The 21,627-nt window shown below is 44.1% G+C and overlaps 1 protein-coding gene across 2 annotated transcripts; it reads right to left on the bottom strand.

Annotated features, from left to right (window-relative positions):
* Positions 1 to 957: 957 nt before the first annotated feature.
* On the bottom strand, positions 958 to 20,912 carry PDC (phosducin). 2 transcript variants are annotated; one of them, XM_085068684.1, is made up of 4 exons: positions 20,801 to 20,912; positions 6,435 to 6,517; positions 4,696 to 4,856; positions 958 to 3,599 (listed from the first exon to the last, which is right to left on the bottom strand). In XM_085068684.1, exons 2-4 carry the CDS (start codon positions 6,493 to 6,495, stop codon positions 3,075 to 3,077), a joined length of 747 nt encoding a protein of 248 aa, XP_084924810.1. In that variant the 5' UTR covers positions 6,496 to 6,517; positions 20,801 to 20,912; the 3' UTR covers positions 958 to 3,074. The 2 variants fall into 2 exon arrangements, with proteins under 2 accessions (XP_084924810.1, XP_084924808.1); XM_085068682.1 differs by lacking the exon at positions 20,801 to 20,912 and adding an exon at positions 6,963 to 7,401.
* Between the last annotated feature and the right edge of the window lie 715 nt (positions 20,913 to 21,627).

The following is a 21,627-nucleotide window of genomic DNA, read 5'->3' as shown; positions in this document are numbered from 1 at the left end:
CAAAGGACTGGTTTGGACTTCCACATCTGAAAATCAGGCTCTTCTAGGTATAGTTTTAAAATTTATGATACAAAATAGTTTTACAGAATCATTATTTTGTGTGCCATGGGGTTTTAAGATGTAGTTTGAAAATCCTCAGTGGTCTTGGTCACTGAGGTTTATAATTCTTCACATCTGAGGGCAGCATTTGGTGTGTAAGTTGTGACAGGTTATTGTGATAGTTTGACCCCAGCTGGTAACTAAGGACCACACAGGGCTTGTTCAGCTCCCTGGAGCAAGGGACAGGAGGTTTGGAACAAAGATAAAACTCTTGTGTAGTCATAAGAACAGTTTAATAATTGAAATAAAGTACAATAGAATTGGAGTAATAGTAATGATAAGAATGAAAAGGGAGATAACAAAAAGAGAGGGGGGAATACAACCCAAACAGGTGAGTGATCCCAGTGCAGTCCCTCACCAGGCACTGATGCCCAGCCTGTCCCCAGCAGCCATCAGCCCCTCCCTGCTGACTCCCCTGGTCCATACCGTAGGCATGACATCCCATGGTGTGGAATATCCCTCTGCCCGGTGGATCAGCTGCCCTGCCCATGCTCCATCCCAGCTCCTGGTGCAGCTCCTTGCTGGCAGAGCCTGGGACACTGCAAAGTCCTTGACTCGGGTGAGCTCTGCTCAGCAACAACTGAAACATCAGTGTGTTATCAAAATGATTCTCTACTGAATCCAAAACACAGCCCTGCACAGGCTGCTGGGAGGAAAAATAACTGTCCCAGCTGGCAGCAGGACACTGGCATCTGCCAGAGGTTTGCTCTCAGTCTGAGCAGCAGTGACACCAGTGATAATTGGTTCCCCACTCTGCTCCATCAGAATATTTGGAGACGCTCAGGTCTCTGTGACTTTGGTCAAAAGGAAGAGTAACCACAGCCCAGGGCAGCAGGAAGGCTGGTCCCATGTTCTGATTGAAGCATTTGCTGTTTGCTACTCAAAAACCTTCATGCAGAAAATGTTTGAGTCAACTCTCGCTTTTTGTTTTTAAGGTGTTGGTGGGTTTTTTCCTGCAGAAACAGATAACTGCTGTGATCAGAGTTTTATTTGCAACTTCATTAGTCATGAGCTTCTGTTGAGGCTTGGTGCCACATGTGTGTTTGCTCTTTGGTTTTTGTTTTATAAATTATGGCTGAAGGAAATCCTGCTTAAGCATGCTTAATCTGCCTCTTAAATGGGAGTGTCAGCTTATTTCTTACAGTAGCTATAGGTACAGCTTCTGTGATGTTATTGCTGGGGTTTTGTGCTTTCAGCCTTGTTCTCAAAGACATGAAGCTCATGTGATGAGGCTGCTTATGTGCAGCCTAATAGCTTTTAAACCAAGTTGGATAAAGAGGGAAAGTTCTCAAGAAAGTTAAATTCCCACAACATAAATGGAGATTTTTTTTGGTGTGTAGAGGATAGAAATCCTTCATGTCTCTTCTTTAAAACACATCATTAAAAAAATGCAAGAGAAATACTGTCCTACTACTCAGGTAACTTGTTACTTCTGTGACGGACACAGGATAATTTAGTATTTTCTACATTAACTCTTATAAAAATCATGCAAATGGTAGATCTGCAAGTGGTAGATCTGCAAACATTCTTAAGAGACAAATGAAATGTTAAGGTGATTTTAGCTGAGCAGCCAACCTCACAATTCAGTAAGGGGAGAGGACTGCTCCAAGAGAAAAGCTTCATTCCTCCTGGAGTTCCATCAGAAAGACTTGTGAGAGTCTCTCATTTAGCAATTTACAACATGGAAATCATGACATTTTGAGAACATGCTATTTGAATTATTGTATAATAAAGTCATAACTGTTTCACAGGTTAGAGAAGATTGCATGAGAGATGATAAAGAACTTCATTTGTGTTGCTTAGGTGTACATGAGGTGAGATTTCTAGAGCTCTGTTAAAAGTAGAAAAACCAGTAAAAAGTAACATTTTGATATTTTCCAAAAAAGAACAAACAAAAGAGAAAATCTTTAACGTTTTGATAAGCTCAAATGTTATCAGCAAAACTGTGCTATTAAGATCTTCTGTCCTCAGAGTCAAACCCATTCTTTAGCTTTGCCAGTGTGCAGAAGTCACAGAAGTGTTTCTAATGTTTTGCTGTGTTGTATCAGAGAGAGGAAGGTTTTGAGTGAGTTTACCCCATGTCTTCCTCTCAAACAGATTGTTTAATTGTAGCTCTCAGCAGCTTCCCTTCAACAAAACTGAAAACTTTGAGTTTAGTGAATGTCTAGTGAGTGTTTACTAATATTTCCCATGTTTTTAAGGCTAAGGTTATGTACTACCAATATATTTCACACTTCCAATGGCAGGTTTTGAGAGCTGGTAAGCTTTATTCAGAGTTATTACATAAGCACAACATACTTTTCCAGAAATTCACAGACATTTAAAATATTGCTGCCCAGCACAGGGAGCACTTATAAACTGAAATCAGCTGATGCTGTGTCTGTGTCAGCTGTTTGGGTGAAAAACTTACAGGAGAACTGAGCTAACTTCTCTCTTTGCATCAGTGTTGAATTTTAAATGTGGAATAAAATATGACCTAGATACTTGAGCCATTTAGGAATGCAAAGGCCTTGGGCTATTTGTCTATCCTTAACACTACTTGTTGTCGCCAAAGTTGGCAGAAGTGAATCAGAGGAGCCAGGACTTGCTGGAACTCCAGAGCATGGACATGGCTTTTTGTGTGCACAGAGGGATGGACCAGTCCTGTCCCCAGTGAGATGACAGACTTGTGCTTTGTGGAGGCAGGCATGGGCCCTCCATTTTTCATTTTTTCCCCCTGTATTTCTTAGATACCACCAGTATTGTCTGCTGTTCTTCCTATTACTTGTGGCTGGCATAGAAATAATTATGTACAGGACTGCCAATCGTATGTGTTTTAGGTAGAATTCACATACTAACGGTTAAACAATTGTTGTATCTTTGTATCTTACAAATAAGTCAGCAAAGACAGCTGTCTCTAAGTGGGATGGGTGTTACTGACATTGATTTACAGCTGGCTGGAGAGGAAGGGGAGGCAGTGAGGACTATGGCTCTAATTATTCAACATCTGGCTCATCCGTGCCATTCCCCAGCGCCGGAAGCTCCCTCTCAGGTAGCAGCCCATACTCATTCAGGAAAGCCTCCACATCCACAGCAAAAAACTCCTCGTTGAACTGTTCAGAAACACTAATGAAATTGCTGAGGAGCTCCCCAGCCTTGTAGACCAGCAGGGAGGGCAGCACCTCGTTGGAGAAACGATCGCCGGCGCCCGTGCTGGAGGCCTTGATCTTGCAGAACTTGACGGTGGGGTACTCGGCCGCCAGGCAGGTCAGGCTGCTGTTGAGGGCCTCGCAGCCCTTGACGCCGTCCTCGTAAATGTGCACGATGACTGTGGTGGTTTTGTGCTCCTTCTCCACGGCCTCCAGGAACTGTTCCCCGTTCTGCAGCTCACACAGGAAGCCGAACTTGGGCCCGAAGCTGAGCCGCTGGTGCATGTCCTGCATGCAGCGCTTGCGGTACTGCTGTAGGCAGCTCTCGTCCTCCTGCGCGTCGTGGATCAGCTCGTACTCCTGCATGCTCATCTGTGAACAGCCAGAGAGGGCTGTGAGCCACTGCCAACCCCTCGGAGATGCAATGGGGACACACCCACCTCTTGGCTCAGAACACCAAAAGCTGAGGGAGAAGAGCCATCACTCCCTATAGTGACTCTGGGAGGTCTCATCCAGAAGTAGGTGAAGATCCTGTCTCAACACTTCCCTGTCAACATGATGGTACTGAGGGCAGTGGACACATTTGGCAAAATTTTATGGATCTTGCAAAATCTGGTGGAAATTTTGCCAGTAGTGGGGCAAGTTTAATTCCTGTGTTATTGGGAGTTTGGTTCCCTCCTGTTTCAGAATTAGTAAATGGTCATGAGTGATGTTCAGGCTCAGAGCTCTATCCTGACTAATAGGTTCTTAAACATGCCAAAATTTTTCCAGTGCCTTAACCAAGGATAGAGCATTGTGGTAGGGAAGGAAGGAAGAAAGGTCGAGCTGTGCTGTGATAGATGTGAAATACACTGCTTGTTTTACTGAAGTTATGCTTTGCTTGAGAGAGGACTGGATAGAGAGAATCACAGAACCATTAATTAAGGTTGGAAAAGCCCTCTAAGATCAAGTCCAACCATTAACCCAGCACTGCCTAATCCACTTCTAATCCATGTCCCTAAGCACCACAGCCCTACTTTTTTGGATGCTTTCAGGAATGGTGACTCCATCAATGCCTGGGCAGTCTGTGCCAATGTTTAACCATCCTTGTGGGGAGAAAATTCTCTTGATATTCAGTCTAAGCCTCCCCTGGAACAATATGAGGCTGTTTTATCTCATCCCATCACTTGTTTCCTGGGGGCAGAGCCCAACCCCCCTGGCTGCTTCCTCCTGTCAGGAGCTGTGCAGAGCCACAAGGTCCCCCTGAGCCTCCTTTTCTCCAGGCTGAGCTCTTTTCCCAGCTCCCTCAGCCGCTCCTGGGGCCCCAGCCCCTTCCCCAGCACTGTTGTTTTGCATGTGCTTGTTCTGTCTGCATTGTGAAAATTCTGCTAAATTACACAGAAATTGGGTAGAAAATTCAGGATTTTCTAGCTTATAACATGTTTTATATAAAGCCAAAGTTAATTCATAATTCTTTTACTTCTCTTACCTTACGGCAGAATCTCTCTCTGGTGTCCTTATCATCTCTGCTGAAAGATCTGTGTGGTGAAGACATTTGTCTAAGCATTTCTTTCTTGCTTGGGGGTAAGGAGTCTCCATCTTCACTCTCCAACTTGAACTTCCTCCAGTCATTGATCACACCTTTGGGCCCTAAGAGAGATGAAGTTGGGTGAGAAAGTGGCTGCAACAAGGAGCTTCTTGAGAAGTTTCTGCACTCTGCTGTTTTGTTGTTCTGTGCCTCAGTCTATCTGTCCCTCCTCTTTACAGAGCACTCTGCAGGGTTGCTGAGAACTGGAGGGAGGGAAGGAAGGAAGGAAAGGAAGGAAGGATTTTTCTTCTAGCCTGGAGCACTTTGATGGTCTGGTTCCTATCAGGATCCTTTGGAAGGATTTTGGTGAATTACATGAGGAAATAAGCAGTTAACATGGATGAGGATGTTGAAACCTGATAAAACTGCCATGGTAGCCAAACACTGTGTATTGTAGAGATATCTTTGATTTCTTTATAAACAGGGTATTTAAATAAGTAATGTGCATAAGGACTCAGAGCAAAACTAAGAATGCAGGACATTTGAAATTATTTTTAAAAGCCCCAAACAATACCTGTTGCACTGGATGAGTAACCCATAAAGTAAATTATATTTCTGACTGTAACACAGGTCTTGGTCTCTGGAGATGCTTGATTAAACTGCTTAAACTTTGAAATTGGGGAAAAAATTAATTTCAAAATTCCAGTGCTGTTTTTCAAGATGAAAAATTTTAATCTGCACCTTAGGTTTTAAAGCAAAAACGAATAATATTTCAGTGTCTTCAGAGGTGAAGTTTCCTATGGAAAATTTAGAAAAGGCCGGATGAGCAGCTCTCACTTTCACAAGGAAGATTTGATGCAAGTGAGATGTGGTATGTGTATATATACATATTTCATAGAATGGTTTGGGTTAGAAGGGACATTCCACTAGACTAAGTTTCTCAGAGCCCCATCCAACCTGTATATATATATATCCTAATCTTGGCCAACAGTAGCAAGGCTGGTTGGGAAAGAACCCCAGAGTTATAGGAGCTGCACTTATTACAGCTCCAAGGAAAAGAAGCCCTCAGAGCACAGGGAGGGAATGATTGGCATCCTGTTTCCTGTCAGTCTGGTGGAGGAGATGATCCCTGTCTGTAGAGCTGAACACAATGTCAGTACTCATAAAAATCCTGGTGACTGAGCACTGGATTAAAAAGAATGATGGTTATGAGCGAGGCCTCTTTTAAAGCTTTTAAATGCTGTGCTGTGTTTGACACAAGGGGCATTTTTAGCATTGAGTGTCCCTTCTGGCAGGAGGAAAAAATCATTTTGTCTTTCTAGTGAAACACTATCACCAAATTCTAGCATGGGAGAATAGGTTATGTTGCTCATTTGTTTTCTTCTCTCCTCCCCAGGACAACAAAGAGAAGCAATAAACCAAGAGGAGCCACGTTGGGCCATGGCTCTTGGTCACTTAGTCAAGTGTCCCCCACTTTTGCCCTTTGCCTCAGGTTTGAGGATGAGCAGCACAAACTTTGGTGTTACCTGCCCTCCATGGGGCCTGACATCTCCCCCAAAATACCTTCCATTGCCTTTGGAACCTGTGTTGTTCTGCAAGAGGTTTGGCCAACCCGTTGGGACTGCTGGAGCTCTGGACTTCCCCAGTGACCACCGGCAGTTTAGCTAATTTTTTAGGAAAAAACCTATTAGTGTCCTTGCCTGTGTGTGTTGCCTGTCCTTCAAAGTCTTCTTCCAAGCTGGTGTTGGCATTTTCTTCCATTTCAGTGGCTGCAATGGAGATGCTGCAAGTGCCAAAGGGAGAACAGTTAGTAACAGGATAGCAAAGGGCTAATCTTACAGCAGGTACAGCACAGTGTGTAACTTCCTGCAGCTGGGGACTATCAGTGAAGATCAAAATACACATGGTAATTATGGAGCTTGTCATTGTCCCACAGAAAGCAATTGGGACATATGTCAGTCTCCTTAAAGAGGTGTCTGGCCAGATACTCAGGTGAGGATTCCTTCATTATGTTGTTCCTTCCCACTCACTGGAGAATATCAGGGACATGGTCATGGGAAATAGTGAGTGTAAAACTTCCTGCAATGGAAATGTGTACTGAGGTGGTTTTTTTTAATCCCCCTTGGAACTGGGAACCAATTAATTTTCCAAGTGCTGTAATTATATATTTCCAAGGGTTGCCTGAACTTCTCATTTCACATACAGAAGATGGAATTAAATACTTGAACCTGTTGAGGAAGAGACCTCTAAATATCCTGGAGCTGGCTGGGCCACGTTTGTTGCAAAACAGCAAATTGATGGTGGTTATAAATCAAAATCACTTTCTTGTTCCACCCTTTCCGTAAACCAGGCAGCCCAAGGAGCCAGGTGACACTCTCAGGTCACTGTGATGCACCAAAACCCTTTTTGTTTCTTACAGGGGAGTTTTTGAGGTAGAACCACTGTTATTTTGAGTGTTTCCACCGAGGAGTCCCAGCTGGGTGGTGCCAGAGCACTGCAGAGCAGCAAGAAGTCTTCAGGCAGGTGGTTTGAGTGCTCCCATTAAGTCTAGACAAGTTTCAGGTGTTCAGGAGCTCAGTTAAACTTTCTTTGACTTCACAGTAGCAAAGATGCTCTCATGCCATGACGGCCTTATTTAAGAGCTGCAGGAGTGTTATACTGGAGTGATGTAGTGGTGTATGCACAGGAGGGAATGCACCTTCATTTTTCCGTAGCAGCACAAAGGGAAAATGTGGAATAACAGCTGAGCAGGACACAAGGTATCTGATTCTTGTGTGTATTGGGACTAAAGCTGATTAGCAAATGTACAAATAAGTTGTCCCATGCGTGTACTCATGGCAATTAATCAAAACTTGGGGGAAACTTTGCAAGTGAGTTTGGAAGAAAAGCAGGTGATAAATTAAGCTTTATTAGTATAAATTCTGTGGGTTGCCCTGTAGATAGATTGTTGTTGCTGCATAGATCCAGATTACTGGATCAATTGCTATTCCCTGAATTCTGAAATAGAAATCTGAAGCTAATCCCTTCTCACTAGGCAAAACTAAGAATCTTTGCCATGTCAGGGATGAGCAGAGATGTGGATATGCTGGGTCAAAGCCTTAAGTCATTCCCTTGGCTTACACGGACATCTACAATAAGCTTTTCTGTTGCTGCTGCTGTGGATTTTCTTTGTTCTGGGGGTAACAAGTGGGTTTGATTCTCTGTGTGCTTTGCTGTTTCGTTGTTTTCAGCCCTGAAAGGCACTAAAAGCACAGGGTATGAAACCCAAGCACTCAGTTGCATGGTCAAACCAGAAAACTTGACAGTGCTTTTGGTGAAACATCTCTCTTCCCAGAGGTGGGAATGGATTGCTTAACAAATGAAAGGTCTCTGTGAAATTTATGTTACTGATCTACTATGCCCCATAAATCTGTGAGGATTAGATGAATCACAACAGCATAAAGGCTGTGTTTCACCATTCTTCTGCAGTGTGGCACGAGGCAATAACCCCGACCATGCATAGGCTGGGAGGGTGACGATGGGCTGCAAGTGGGAACTCCTAAAGCTTAATCCTGTCACTGTGAGCCGTGAGCCAGGCATGCAAACCATTCTCCTTTCCGCTCACCAGGGCTGTAAATCCTTGTCATTCTTATTTTGGCCCTGCAAGAATGGGGCTGGCCAAGCCAGGTGTTTCCCAAGCAGGCAGCTGAGGAGCAGGCACATGGACAGGGTGGTCCGTGGGAGGTTCCAGGCTGAGCTGGCTCTCCTCGAGGAAAGCGCAGCGGAAGCTCTTGCATGTCATGTGTGGGCAAAGTCGGGCAATCACCTGGGCAGGAAACTCTCCCACATCCTCATCAAGGGCTAAGGTGGAGCTGTTGTGTGGCAGGTTGGGGTTTCTTTCGGTGATGAGGAGGTGTTCTTTTATGTGCTGGGCAAGCAGTATTTTCCAAAGTTAAAAATTAGCTTCCCAATAAATGGAGAAGTGTGGGTGCTGCCAGGTGGGGAGGTTGTTGTTGTGCAAGGGCCTCTGTGAGGAAATGTCAGTGGGTGAGGCTGAATCAGCACAGCAGAGTGTCACTGACTGGGTCAGGATGGCCCATCATGAGTGTCTCAGATGGAAAGGTGCCACCTCCCTGCCTTTACAGCTGTGCTGGGACCTGGTGTGCCTGGCATGGGGATGGCTGGGACTCTGCATCACATGGCAGCTCTTGCAGGAGCAGCAACCCTGTGGAGAGGCTCCTGTGCATGCAAGGGGGGGTCTTAATGAGTTGGCTGACAGTGCTGTCTTTTAGAAATTCCTTTAAGGTCACCTGACGAAAGTCATCAACTTAAACCCTATTTGACCTGAGGGCATCATTGGGCTTAGGACTCAGAGGCAGTGATTCACTGCATGGGGATGGTTGGATTCAGCAGGGATGGCCTTGTGTCCTGGAGAATTTCCATCCCTGGCCATCCCAACGTCCTCTTTCAGATTCCTTACTGCTCCACAGCTGATCATTTTCTTTTCTTTTATCATGTAGGTGTGCAGTCTCTCAACCCCAATCCATAACTGGCTCAGGCTAGTAGCACAGAGTCCCCTGAGAGGACATTGTGTCACACAGCAGGAAGATGTGCAGTGATGGTGACATGATGATTAATGTCGTCCCTGGAGTTAGTTATGTCCCCCACTTCTAAGGAAGCACCCACAGACCTTCCAGCCCATCAGCTGCCATTGGTACCCATCCCAAGCTTCCCCTTTGCACCATTCTGACATTCCAGATGAACAGCAGTCTCTGGGGAGGGGAAAATTGCTGATTTAGAAGATCTTTTGTATTTTCTTTAGCTTTTCTCATTGATTTTGATGACTGAATTTGGCTCCTGAGAAATTCAAATGGGGGTAACAAGTTCTTGTTATCAGGTCTGTGGGTCATCAATGTACCAGGCCATGTCTTGTCATGCATATAGTGACTTCACATATGTATTTTAAGAGACTGATCATTCTATAAGTTCTTTACTTTCCTGTCTTTATGTCAGATTTTCTGAGTGAAAAAAGAAAAAAATGACAATTTCTTCATGGAGAAGATTTTTGCATTCAAAAAAATCACTTCTCCAGCAAGAAAAAAACCCCAAATGTGAAGTATAGGCATGATGCTGCCATTTTATTTCTATGAACTGTGGATCTGTTGTAGACCAGAAGCAGAATTCCTGTTACTGTTGCTCACTCCTCTGGTGTCATTAAACTGGATGGGCCAGCCTTACTACATGGTAGAAACAACTGTTTAATGAAGTGTTTCCTTTTTATCCAATATGGAAGAAAGTTCTCTGCTTAGTAACAAAGCATAGAATCATGAAATGGCTTGGGATGGAAGGGACCTTAAAACTCATCCAGTGTCCCCGCTGCCATGGGCAGGGACACCTTCCACTATCCCAGGCTGCTCCAAGCCCCATCCAACCTGACCTTGGACGCTTGCAGGGATCCAGGGTCATAATTATATGCCTTTGGCCTTCACAGAGATTTTTCTGTTTACCCAAAATTACAATTTTACTATTTTGTGTTGCTCATATTGAATTTCTGATGTAGCTCAGGAAGAAAGCACTATAATGTAATGAAGTCGTATTTAATCCTGGTAATAGATTGCAGCTGTAAATACAAAAATAGTGTCTTCTAATTGTGAGTTATAGTTACAGAAGAGAAGGCAATTTAAAAAAAGTATATCTCTTAACAAACTGTAAAAGACAAGATGTGTTCTGCATAGGACAAAGCCAATAAACAAAACTTGCTTTCCAATACGAGAGTTTTTGCTGCAGGTCCAGTAAGTAAACATAAGCAATATTTTTCTTAAAATATAAACATGTTCGAGGCACAAATTTGCCACTTTCCATCTGTGCAAATCTTGTAAAAAATGCTGTTTGTGTCTGGATTTAGCTAAGGCTGTAAATCAGCAGGAGGCTGCAAATCCCCAGTGGTCAGTGGGACATTGCTGGTGAACGGGGATGTGTGGAATTTCGGGGACCCTTGAGGGGGAAGAGTGAAAACTGAAGGGTGTTTGGCAGTGAGATGTGGTTGCTCATCTCTGTTTCGAGTTCCATGTGGGTGGCGGTCAGGCGGGATGTGCTCTGACTGTTCCCCTGGCTCTGGCCTCTTGACAAGAGTGTTTGAATTTGAGCAGCATTTCCCTCTCCCAAGGGCTCATTTGAATCTTGCTTCTCTGCCTGTTTTCCCTGGTTTTCATTCGCAGAATTCCCTCCCTGGTTGCTCTTGTCCCCTCTCTCAAATGGTAATTAATGGTCACAGACATACTCAGTGCATGCGCAGCTTCTGAAGCAAGCGAGACAAGAGAAGGAGCAGCTGTGGATTTAAATCTTCGTGTTCCTGAAATTTGGGGGAATTGTGTAAAATATCATGGAACTGGGGAAGGCATCATTCCCCCTGTCTGGGCAGTGGAGTGAAGCAAGTCCTCTGTGCTCTGCACATACCCTTGGGAGGGCTGGCGTCCTCCTGTACCTGCAGCAAGGACAGGTTTCCAAGGATCCTTTCCAAGGATGTGCTGGGGTTCTCAGGAGGCATTAGCAGCATTATGTAATTGAGATCAATGCCGAGGCTTCAGTTCCAGCCCTTTGCCCCTTCCCTGATCTGCTCCTGCTGCCAGTCCCTGCGCCAGGGAGCAACTGCAGCTGCCCTTGCATCACGGGAGATGCAATCAGATCCCTTACAGGAAAGTGGCTTAAGACAGGATTAAGAGACAACCTTCAGGGCTGCAGTCACCTGCTTTGACTGCTGGTGTCACCCCAACATGCAAAGACAGGCTGATTGTGTGGCAAAATGGAAACATCCTGGGCTAAAGGAAAAACGTGGTGTATCATAGAGTGATCAGGTCACTGTGGTTGGGGAAAAACATAATTTCAAAACACTGGGCCAGCCCTTGATTTGCTAGAGAAGAGGTCATCTGATGGGAATAAAACATAAAGCAGGCTGGGCTGACGCAGGGAGCTGCCAGCTCTACTACACGTCACTGCGACTGATGAGAGGGTTATGGGATCGGATTATTCCCTCTATCCGCTTTAGAAGAGTTATGCTGTTCTTTCTTTGTGAGGTCGAAACATTTTAGATAGATGAGTCCAATGTTTAATTTATCCTTAAGACTTTGCCAATTAGGAATTTCCATATGTGACTACCCCTGGCTTCAGCATTTGTTGGCCTACAAGATCACAGGATTAAATAAATATCCCTTTCTCTTCCTCTTTATTTTCGTCTTTCAAAACTTGGCCTATAATTATGCACGAGGAATTATTCATCTCTTCTGGATTGCACATTTATTTCTGGATATCACTCCAAAACAGGAAATTAGCTCAATGCCTTTGCAGTAATCAGTGACAGGACAAGGGGGAATGGCTTCAAAATGAGAGTACCTTTAGATTAGATAGTGGGAAGGAATTCCTCCCTGGGAGGGTGGGGAAGCCCTGGCACAGGGTGCCCAGAGAAGCTGTGGCTGCCCCTGGATCCCTGCAAGCGTCCAAGGCCAGGCTGGACACTGGGGCTTGGAGCAGCCTGGGATAGTGGAACGTGTCCCTGCCCATGGCAGGGGGTGGCACTGGATGGGCTTCAAGGGTCCATTCCATCCTAAACTATTCCATGATTCTGTGGTTCTATGATACACTTCTACAAAAGCACCAGAGTTTTGCCTGGAAAGGTAGAATGCAGATATTTTAAAACGGGACTTGTTTTATTTTTTGAGATAATAGTTGCCATTAGTATGGCAATCGTATTAGTATTGCCAATAGTTGCCATGTCAAATTTCAATTAGCATTAGCCAAAAAATTTTATTTGAAAGAGCATAATTTTGTATACGAAGTGGTGAACATCTTTTGAAACTTGAGATTCAAATTTTGGGGTATGTTGTATATTTGTTGGAGCAGCTCCATCATTGTTACTATTGTGATGAATTAATATTTTTTTTTATTATTTTATTATTCTGCCAGGTAACCTATTATTGATTTATCTTCTTTTTAAACAAACTTGGCTGTGTCAAGTAGGGTGGAAGAGGAAGGTGGCTGGATACAGAGGAAATGTCTATTTGAAGTCAGAGCAGAACAGCCAACGTTTTCAGATGCAGATTACTTAAAGGCACAAACTTCAATCCATGTTTAACCTCAATGCCTGGCCCGATTTGTCAGATGGATTGGAGAGTTCACCATGGTGCTCTGGGAGTCTGGGTAAAGTTCTCAGTTGAAGTTTAGGCTCACGTTTCTTCTGAACTCCACATTCACATTTGCTGCAGTTGACACATCCTTCAGAGCCTTGCTTGGAGTTTATTGCTGCATTTAGCAAAGTCGTGATGGATGGCAGAAGCCCAGGGGAGAGATTGTGCACATTTTTTCCCAAGCTCAACAGATGTTTGCAATGTGTATAATCCCTATAATTTGTCAAAAATCTCTTATGTCAGAGCTGTAACTCTGGCAGTGACTGGAGATGGGCACTTGGAGAGGTTGATGGCTGCTGTTTTATGGAAAAAAAGAAGAAACTTGACTCTGTTGTGACATTAATTAAAGGTCTAGAAGAAGTTACTCTGGGAGGACTTTGAGCAACTCTTACTGCTCCTTTCCATCAAAAACTAAAAGGTGCCTGTGGGGCAGGGCTGAGAGGAGTTGTGGAGCTAGAAGAGCATCCATTGTCCCTTTTGGGATGGGTTTGACCAAGAAAGCCTCCCAAGGTGCTGGGCATGCAAAAAATTGCCCACAGAAAACAGTTAAGAAAATAGTTTTGGAATGATAACAATTAGTTCTGGTGGGGGTTTTTTCCTGTTTTGGGTTTTTTTTTCCCCTCCTTAGCTAGTTAATATACAAACGTGTATTTGTAAATGTAAATCAGTACATCATTTTGGTTTTTACATTTTTCATATCTACACTTTGTTCTCATCATTTAGAAAAAGCAGGCTTGACTTAGCCAACAGACTCCCTCTAAAGCAGGGTCTAAACAGTCTTTATCTCAAATTTGAGAGCTAAACAATTTTTAAAAAATTAAATTGTTCACAACAGCTTTCCTGTTAATGTATTCTTCATTCCAGCTTTCTCTGAGTGTTAACATCTGTCCTCTGAGATGCGTGAAGGTCTTGTTTGCTGCTTTCCCATTGTTAAAAATTTGGATTGCTGTCTAACTCTGAGCCTCTCTCCCTGAATTAGTGCCTTTCTCTGCAGCTGGGCCTCCTCACCCCAGTGACAGTCCCTGTGTGAAGGGAAAAGAGTGAACAATCTGCTGCTTTGGGCACTGGGCAAACACCCTTGACCAGGGCTATTTATTGACTTTGTGGCAGTTTAATTAGATTTACACTCTCGTGATTCAGGTGTAAAGTAAGTCCCAGCAGACCAAGGAAGACCTTGTTATGGTAGGGAAAGGGACAGGTGACCTTGGCTGCTCAGGCAGGGGTGGAGTCCTCACCCCTGGAGGGATTTAACAGTGGCTACCCTTAAATGTGGCACCTGGGGACGTGTTTTGGCCTTGGCAGTTCTGGGTTAATGGTTGGATTCAATGATCTTGTAGGTCTTTCCCAAACCTAAATTCTGTGATTCAGCTTGTGCTCCCAAGAGTTTCTTGTGTTTTCCAGCCTACAGCCTTGGAACTCTTCTGTAGGACTGGCAGAGCCCAGCAGTAGTGCTCATTTGTGACTGCCAGGGGCTTCCTCTTCCTCCATTCTCCCTTTAATTATTCTGCTTAAGTGTCCTGAGTGCATCCTCACATCTTAGAAAAGCTGACAGATTAATTTCCTCATTCCTCTTAGATGGAAAGATCCAGAGGTAAAAGTGGTCATTCTGTATTTGTTAAAGACAGCAGAGACATTGTCAGAAGGATGCTGCCAAGTCTGGAGTTGGATTCAGTATATCCAAAAGAGAAGAAAAAAATTCCCTCTATTCAACTGTAAAGCTGTGGCCAGCTGGATGTGGTTTTGGGGTTTTTTTACTTGACCATTTACCAAAAAATGCAGTTATAATGTAATTGATTAAATGATGCGTGCCCAGGTCCTGCTCCAACCAGCTACTCCTTTGCTTGCAATATCAGAAATAACATTATCTCCACTGAATGGTCCTGACATCCCTGTGGCAGCTATGATTTCATGAAGTCACAGTGATAAGAGGAATGTATTCCTCTTTTCATTTTTATCAAGCAGAGGATGAAAGCCAAAGCAGACAGGATTGTGTGGCCACTGAAAGCCCTGGAGTGTTTACATCAGGTCTGTAACTTCCCTATAGCCCAGAATCACAGACTGGTTGGGGCTAACCCCAACCAAGGGACCTCTGGAGATCACCCAGTCCAGTCCCCTGCTAGAGCAGATGGATCTCATCCAGGTGGGTTTGAATGTCTCCAGAGGAGGAGACTCCACAGCCTCTCTGGGCAGCCTGTTCCAGTGCCCAGTCATATCCTCACAGAAATGTTTATCCCTTTCCTGCCGAGATCTTTTGTAACATTCATGCAATTCCAGAGGTTCATGTTTTCCTTTGCATCCCGTGCTTGACTCATAGTTATAAATGATGAGCTTTTTTCAGCTAGTTTGTAAATATCTTTACATGTGGCTTGTAAAACTGCACAAAATTAGAATTATTTTGCTTCCTTTTCGGACCCAGTGAGGCAAACTGGGGCTGCAGTTATGCAGCAGCTGAGGCATGGACTCAAGTTTCCCTGAACATGTAAATAAATGTCATGGTTTGAAGCACAGGCTGATGGTTTAAAACACACGTGTTCCCTCTCCTGCTCCAAAACACAGCTCAGATAAACAGCAGAGCAAATCTTTGCCCAGGGACTTGCTTTTATGCACGGAAAACCTGGAGCACAAATGCTGCGCCAGTTTTTCTGTGCACAGTTGGTTATTTCTAAGACTTCTTCACAGGGACTGCTATGACTCTATCCTAAAATTAATTCTAAGTATTTTAAACCTTCCCTGTGCTCAGGGTATAGTTGTATCACCTCCTAAGAAGCCATCTGACAGTGTTCTTGAAAGCTTCTGACATTCAGGGAGCACGGGAGCATCAGCAGCAAAGCTTGTTGTAACAAGCAGGAGGAGGGACCAGGAGCTTGTCGCAGAGGAAAAGAAGGAAAAGGGAAAATAAAGGCAACAAAATGATCTGGTCGGAAAAGATCTTTATGTAAACACCTCTGATTCGTTTCATCCACTTCATGTGTGCACAGCAGCACCCCAATGCCAATTGACCCCTCCCAGGGATGGGATATGGAGCTGAGCCCAGGAGCAGCGCTCCAATTACCCCATGCTGGGAGCATGGGATGAGTATCACTGATACTGCGGCTCTGGTGAGGACAAAGTGCCCCAATTCCTTGGGTTCCTGTGACAATCTTGAGGGTAAATGGAAAATATCCTCAGCATAGGTGTGTGAACACAATAGTCCTGTGCTGCAGGAACCTTCAGCACTGGCCCAGAGCAGCCCTGGCTCTGCTGTCACTGGGGCTGACATGGTAAGATAAGCCAGGTCCTGACCCCTTGTGTTTGCAGCAGGTGACCATGGGATCAGCAGGAGTCAGGACAAGGGACCCTGAAGATGTTCTGAGAGCTTGGGAGAGCTTGTTCTGTCCTCTTCTGTCCTGAGAAGAGATCCCAGGAAGCAGCACCTGCCCACTGCTCACCTTTGCCACGCTGGATGTGCCCAGGTTTATTTTGTGACACTCCACTTTTGGTCGCAGGCAAAAGACACATTTGGAAATACGGCTCTCTTAAAAAAAAACAAACTCAAATCACAATTCAATTAACTACTTAACAGCACTAGATTAGGCTGTAAACAGCAAATCTATATTTATCCCTTTATTTTAGACATTGCAGGACAATTTTGGGTGATGCATCAATATTCATACTGAACAAATGATCGAGCATAATTGGGCATAATCTAATTTTAAAGTCCTATGATGATTGTTACTGTGTTTTAATTAAAAAACCACTTTCTAAAATTAATGAAGTTATGGAATCACAGAATGGCTTGGGTTTGAGGGGATGTTAAAGGTCATCTTGTTCCAATCCCCTGGCATGAGCAGGGACACCTCCCAGTGGTCCCCAAACACAGATGTGGATAAATACATCCGGTGTGTGGTTTGCAATGGGCTGTGGGTTACTGACATTGCTGAGCCACTTGGTTTAGTGGCCTGGAACCCTTTTTTGGGTGAGCTACGGAGCTTGACTCCTCTTGAGAGGATGCAGGCATGGATAATGGGGACCACAATCTGCTCTCCTTGGCAGAGACAGTCCCTGGAAGCGAAGGGCTGAAGGTGGCTGTGGCATGGGCGCTGAGGAAGCCCCCAGGGTCTGAAGGCACTATCTTTAGATCCCAGATCATCCATGTCTGGCTTGTTTCCTCCTCTGGCAGAGCCTGACTTCTCCTAAGTCCTTCTGAGCGCTCACTTCATCCTGTTTGGCTTAAGGCTTAGCCAGGTTATTTGTAGCCAGGCCGTATTTCCAAATGTGTCTTTTGCCTGCGACCAAAAGTGGAGTGTCACAAAATAAACCTGGGCACATCCAGCGTGGCAAAGGTGAGCAGTGGGCAGGTGCTGCTTCCTGAGATCTCTTCTCAGGACAGAATTGAGGTTTCCCCATGACCAATTGTGTGCGACATTGAGCCTTCACAGGAGCCACCTCTGAACTGGTGGCCAACAGTGACCATGGACCTGGATTTAGCTTAGAGTTGCCAGGGAAGATGCTTCATCACCTTCTGCGTGCTTGCAGAGATGTGAGGTCCAAGCATTTGGTCCAGCATCCTTTAAAACACTCTCCACTTGCTTTATTTCAAATTTTCCAAGGCCTTCCCTATGGGATCTCTGAGAGCAGGAGTAGCTGTACCCACACAGCTGCAAGCCTGGGCAGCACCCCTGCTCCCAGCAGGAATGGGAATGGGTGCTGTCCTTGGGCTCTGCTGGAGGCAGCTGTTTGCATGAATTCCAGCTATTTGGAAGCACAGGAATTAGCACCCCAATTGTTTTATTTGATACTTCATGCCAAAATGCCAAGCCTTTATCATAACATGCTTTCATCTTAAATTACAAACATGTCTTCAGTTCCATGCAAAGCAACTCTCTGTAAGATACTGCACAAATGGAATAATTTGAGAATATTTTAATTATGTCACATTATGAATGATTTACAATACTGAAATGGCAAGAATATGCAAATAGAAACTAATGTAATTTCCAGATGTCATTTGAATGTATTACTTTAATGTTTTCAAAACAAAGATAATGCTTTTGTGGAAGATCATCTCTCTCTGCAGGAACCACTGCTCTTGCCATTCCTTCCCCTGACAGAATGCAGGGAGAAAAACTGTATGGCATTTGCTCACTGCAATTTCCTGCATTTTCCGTGTTTGTCTGATCTGTGGCTGATAGATTGGAAAGAGTTCTGGGTCATCAAAAAAGAGTTTCTTGTTTTGGCAGGCAAATATATGGAGCTATTTTTCAAGCTCATCATTATTCCTCTGCTTGTCATTGCCCTCATTTTCCATGTCTCTCTGTAACAAAAATGTCAATGAAAAATTCAAATGTTTCATTTTAGCTTAAAAAAACCCCCAATTATTACAAGAGGTGACATGAATTCTCCACATCTTTCACTTGGAAGGTTTTTTGTTTGGGTGGTTTGGTTTGGGTTTTGTTCTTTTACTTAAAAAGTGCAAATCCCATATCTTTGGCCAGCTCTGCTCATACCTGGTGTTGGGGTAGACCCCATTTCTCACTTTCACTTTGTTGTCTTCTGCTCAGAGTTCTTTGATATCCTCATTCCAGTAAGCAGCAGAATAGGAATTTTTCTGGACTGAGATGCTGACTGTGGAAATGCTCTACAGCTTTCCCTTTAATTCCATAGGCATTGAGCATTAAAGGAAGGAGCATTCTGCTCAATATATTAATAAATTGATTTTTAGCATGTTCCAGCTTATGTTTAAATCCATGAGAGAGGTTTCTCTGTATTTGGATGGAGGCTGAAGTCTGTGCTCATTCAAGCAGTTGAGAATTAAGAGCACTATTCAGTCTCACTGTGGTTGGCCATGTGCTCCAGAGTGAGCCTCTTAGGGAGTTTAAGATGGGATAGTGCTGAAAGCTGGTTACCAGACCCTCCAGCTGAGTTCCCCGTGTCCTTTGGCCACCTTACTCAAACCAAATCTTGGAGGCAAGCTGATTTTGTTTCCTCTCCTTGCTCACCAAAGCCTGCCTAAGTGGGCAGTACAATCTCTGCCAGAGGTGCCCTGTGGGGTTGTTAATCTGCTATCATATCACTGGCTATGGGAAAAAAGACAATAGTCTAAAAGACGGGGTGGGAAGCTAAGGATAATGTAGCTTTTGTCCTAAGTTCTACACTTAAGACTTCTGAATTTCAGAGCTGGTGCAGAGTGAGAGTCACAGCCTTCTAGAGCTGCAGGTGGTTACCTACTGAGCTGCCTAATCCCTGGAATCTTATGGACAATTACTTCAGCACTGATTGCATTGGCCAGGCTCTGTTTTTTGCTTTGGAGGGCTGGAAGGGACCAGGAAATGCTCTTAAATGGTGTGATTCACCCAGGAAAAACCTTTGCAGTTGAGCTGAGGGTATGACCAGATGTCACCACGAGTATTGTGAACTTTGTAAATGGGGAATGTGGGAACCCTGTGATGGCTTTGAGACCCACTGCTGCTAGAGAGGAATTCCCCTCACCACTGGAAACCAGCAGCTGCTCATCCTGGTGTATAGTAATCATCTTTAACTATGCTATTTGCTCTCAAGTTGTATTATTTTGGTGATTATCTGTCATTCCCTAATGCATTCCCCTGTGTTTTTAGCTGTGCTGTAATTATATTTGCTAGGATTAGACTTTAATATTTATAACAGAGATCAGCTTAAAATCCCATTCTGAAATGGGATGAAGCACTTACATGTAATTCTAGCAATTTGGTATAGATCAGCTGCAGAAGAGTGGCTTAGGTTGAAATTATTCCCTCCTGTCAAAAAGATGACAAATACTTGCAGGAAACCTGCAAAGCCATGGATTGTGCAGATGACACTGTTTGTGTAAGGGCGTGGAAGCAAAAATCCAAGGTGTAATTTTGCCCCAAGGTGTCTTGACCACTCAGACCCATCCCAGTCACAACATGCTCATCTTCTGGGGATCTCTGCTATCCAAAGCAATCCCACAGACCCAAAAAATTGGAGTTTTCTCCATCTTTTTATGTGACACATCGTTTATGCCTTTTGTTACATACCTGTGACCTGCCTAAAACCAATGCTGTCACAACAGCTACAGAGAGAATTGTCTTGTCCAGGGTACGTTTGGGTTATTATCCTTTCACATCAATATTTGTGCTCACCAAAATATTCTTTTGCAAGAAAACAATTCTTGCAAAACTGAGCTGAGGTTAGTTACCAGGATAAGAAGGATTTGTTCTAAACAGCATTTAGAATTTCTGTCTCCAAAATGGGCCCAGACACAAACATTTCCTGGAGATTATCCCAGAGGTTTGAGCCCTTCACTCACCCTTCCTCAGATCACCCAACTCCATCCCAGCACAGGCAGAGGAATGTATTTTATGTTCTTTATGTTCTCTTGCAGATCCTTATATACACATTAGTATTCAAAGGTAGGTTACAAAAGAGTCGAAATCCTATTTTTGAATCAAATCAATACCAAAATCAAATTGAGAGAGACAGGCTTCCACACATGGAATATAAAAGCCCTGTTAAATTAGATACAGGCATCACTTCCAATAGTCTGGGCACACACAGTCAACAGCTCAGGGGGCTGATTTCTAATATATTTCCTCTTCCCCAAATGACCTCAGCTGGAGTGAAGCACTACTCATTGCCCATGCATTCATTTAAAGCACAGCTAACGACAGCTCTGGCAGCTTGCTGCTCTCAGATTAATGAAAGCAGCCTGCCAAATTCACAGCTGGGAACCTGGCCTAGGCTCTCATCTCACCAGCCCAACTTCAGCCTGATGCTGCCAAAGGTGAGGCTCTTCTGACAGACCCCATGGCTTACATTTCTCTATTAGAACTTTTCATACACCACTAATACACCTTCAGAACACCATATTTTTTTTCCCCCTAATGAAATCAAACTTGAAAGGCAAGGTTTGGACACACAAATCACAGTACCTGAGAGGCTTAGTCCCTCAGCTTTGCTTTTGCCAGGCGCTGACCAATGTCCTTGGAGGTTTCCAGGAGAGGAGCTGGATTACAACTGACCACAGTGAGACCTGGCCCCAGATTTACATCCCTCTGGAATGATGACCCTTGCAGAAATAGCTTTGGACAGGTAATAGGATTATCAGGAGGGAATTAGAAAATTCTGTTCATTAGTTTGAGCCAATGAAGCTGCAGACTGGAGAGAGGTTTAAAGGATTTGGTGCATACATGTAATTGGGCAGGGAGAAAAACAACTGAGCCCCAAGAGCTACCACAGATGGCACCTTACTGTTGCAGAGCCAGGTGTATTAAAAATACTGGAGATGTACAGATGGATTATAGGAACAGTGCAAGAACCCATTACTGGATGCAGAAAAGATGTCCTAACAACGCTGATGGCATTTTCAGTACTTCTGAGCTGTGATGGGACTCCAGTTTATAAAAAGAATAAAAATAGTCACAGAAATGACGCTAATATTTAAATAAATCACCCAGTCATACCCAGTTACTCATTAAGCACTGACAGAGTGCAAATGAAAAAAGGGGGAGGGAGAATTTTGTTCTATGGAAGACTGTAAATGTCTTATGTGGCATTAAGGTTCATTAAATTCTAAGCAGTTTTGAATGGAAGACTTGCATTAATGGAAGACTTGCACTGTGATATGTAGCTCGATGCTTTGCAACCACGAATATCCCAGAATGCCAGAATGGTTTGGGTGGAAAGGGACCTCGAAGCCCATCCAGTGCCACCCCCTGTCATGGGCAGGGACACCTTCCACTATCCCAGGCTGCTCCAA

Source organism: Lichenostomus cassidix, chromosome 8 (assembly GCF_008360975.1).
Source record: "Lichenostomus cassidix isolate B80296 chromosome 8, HeHo_3.0, whole genome shotgun sequence".
In the NCBI taxonomy this organism is placed as follows: Eukaryota; Metazoa; Chordata; class Aves; order Passeriformes; family Meliphagidae; genus Lichenostomus; species Lichenostomus cassidix.
This window is presented reverse-complemented; position numbering and strand designations above follow the sequence as displayed.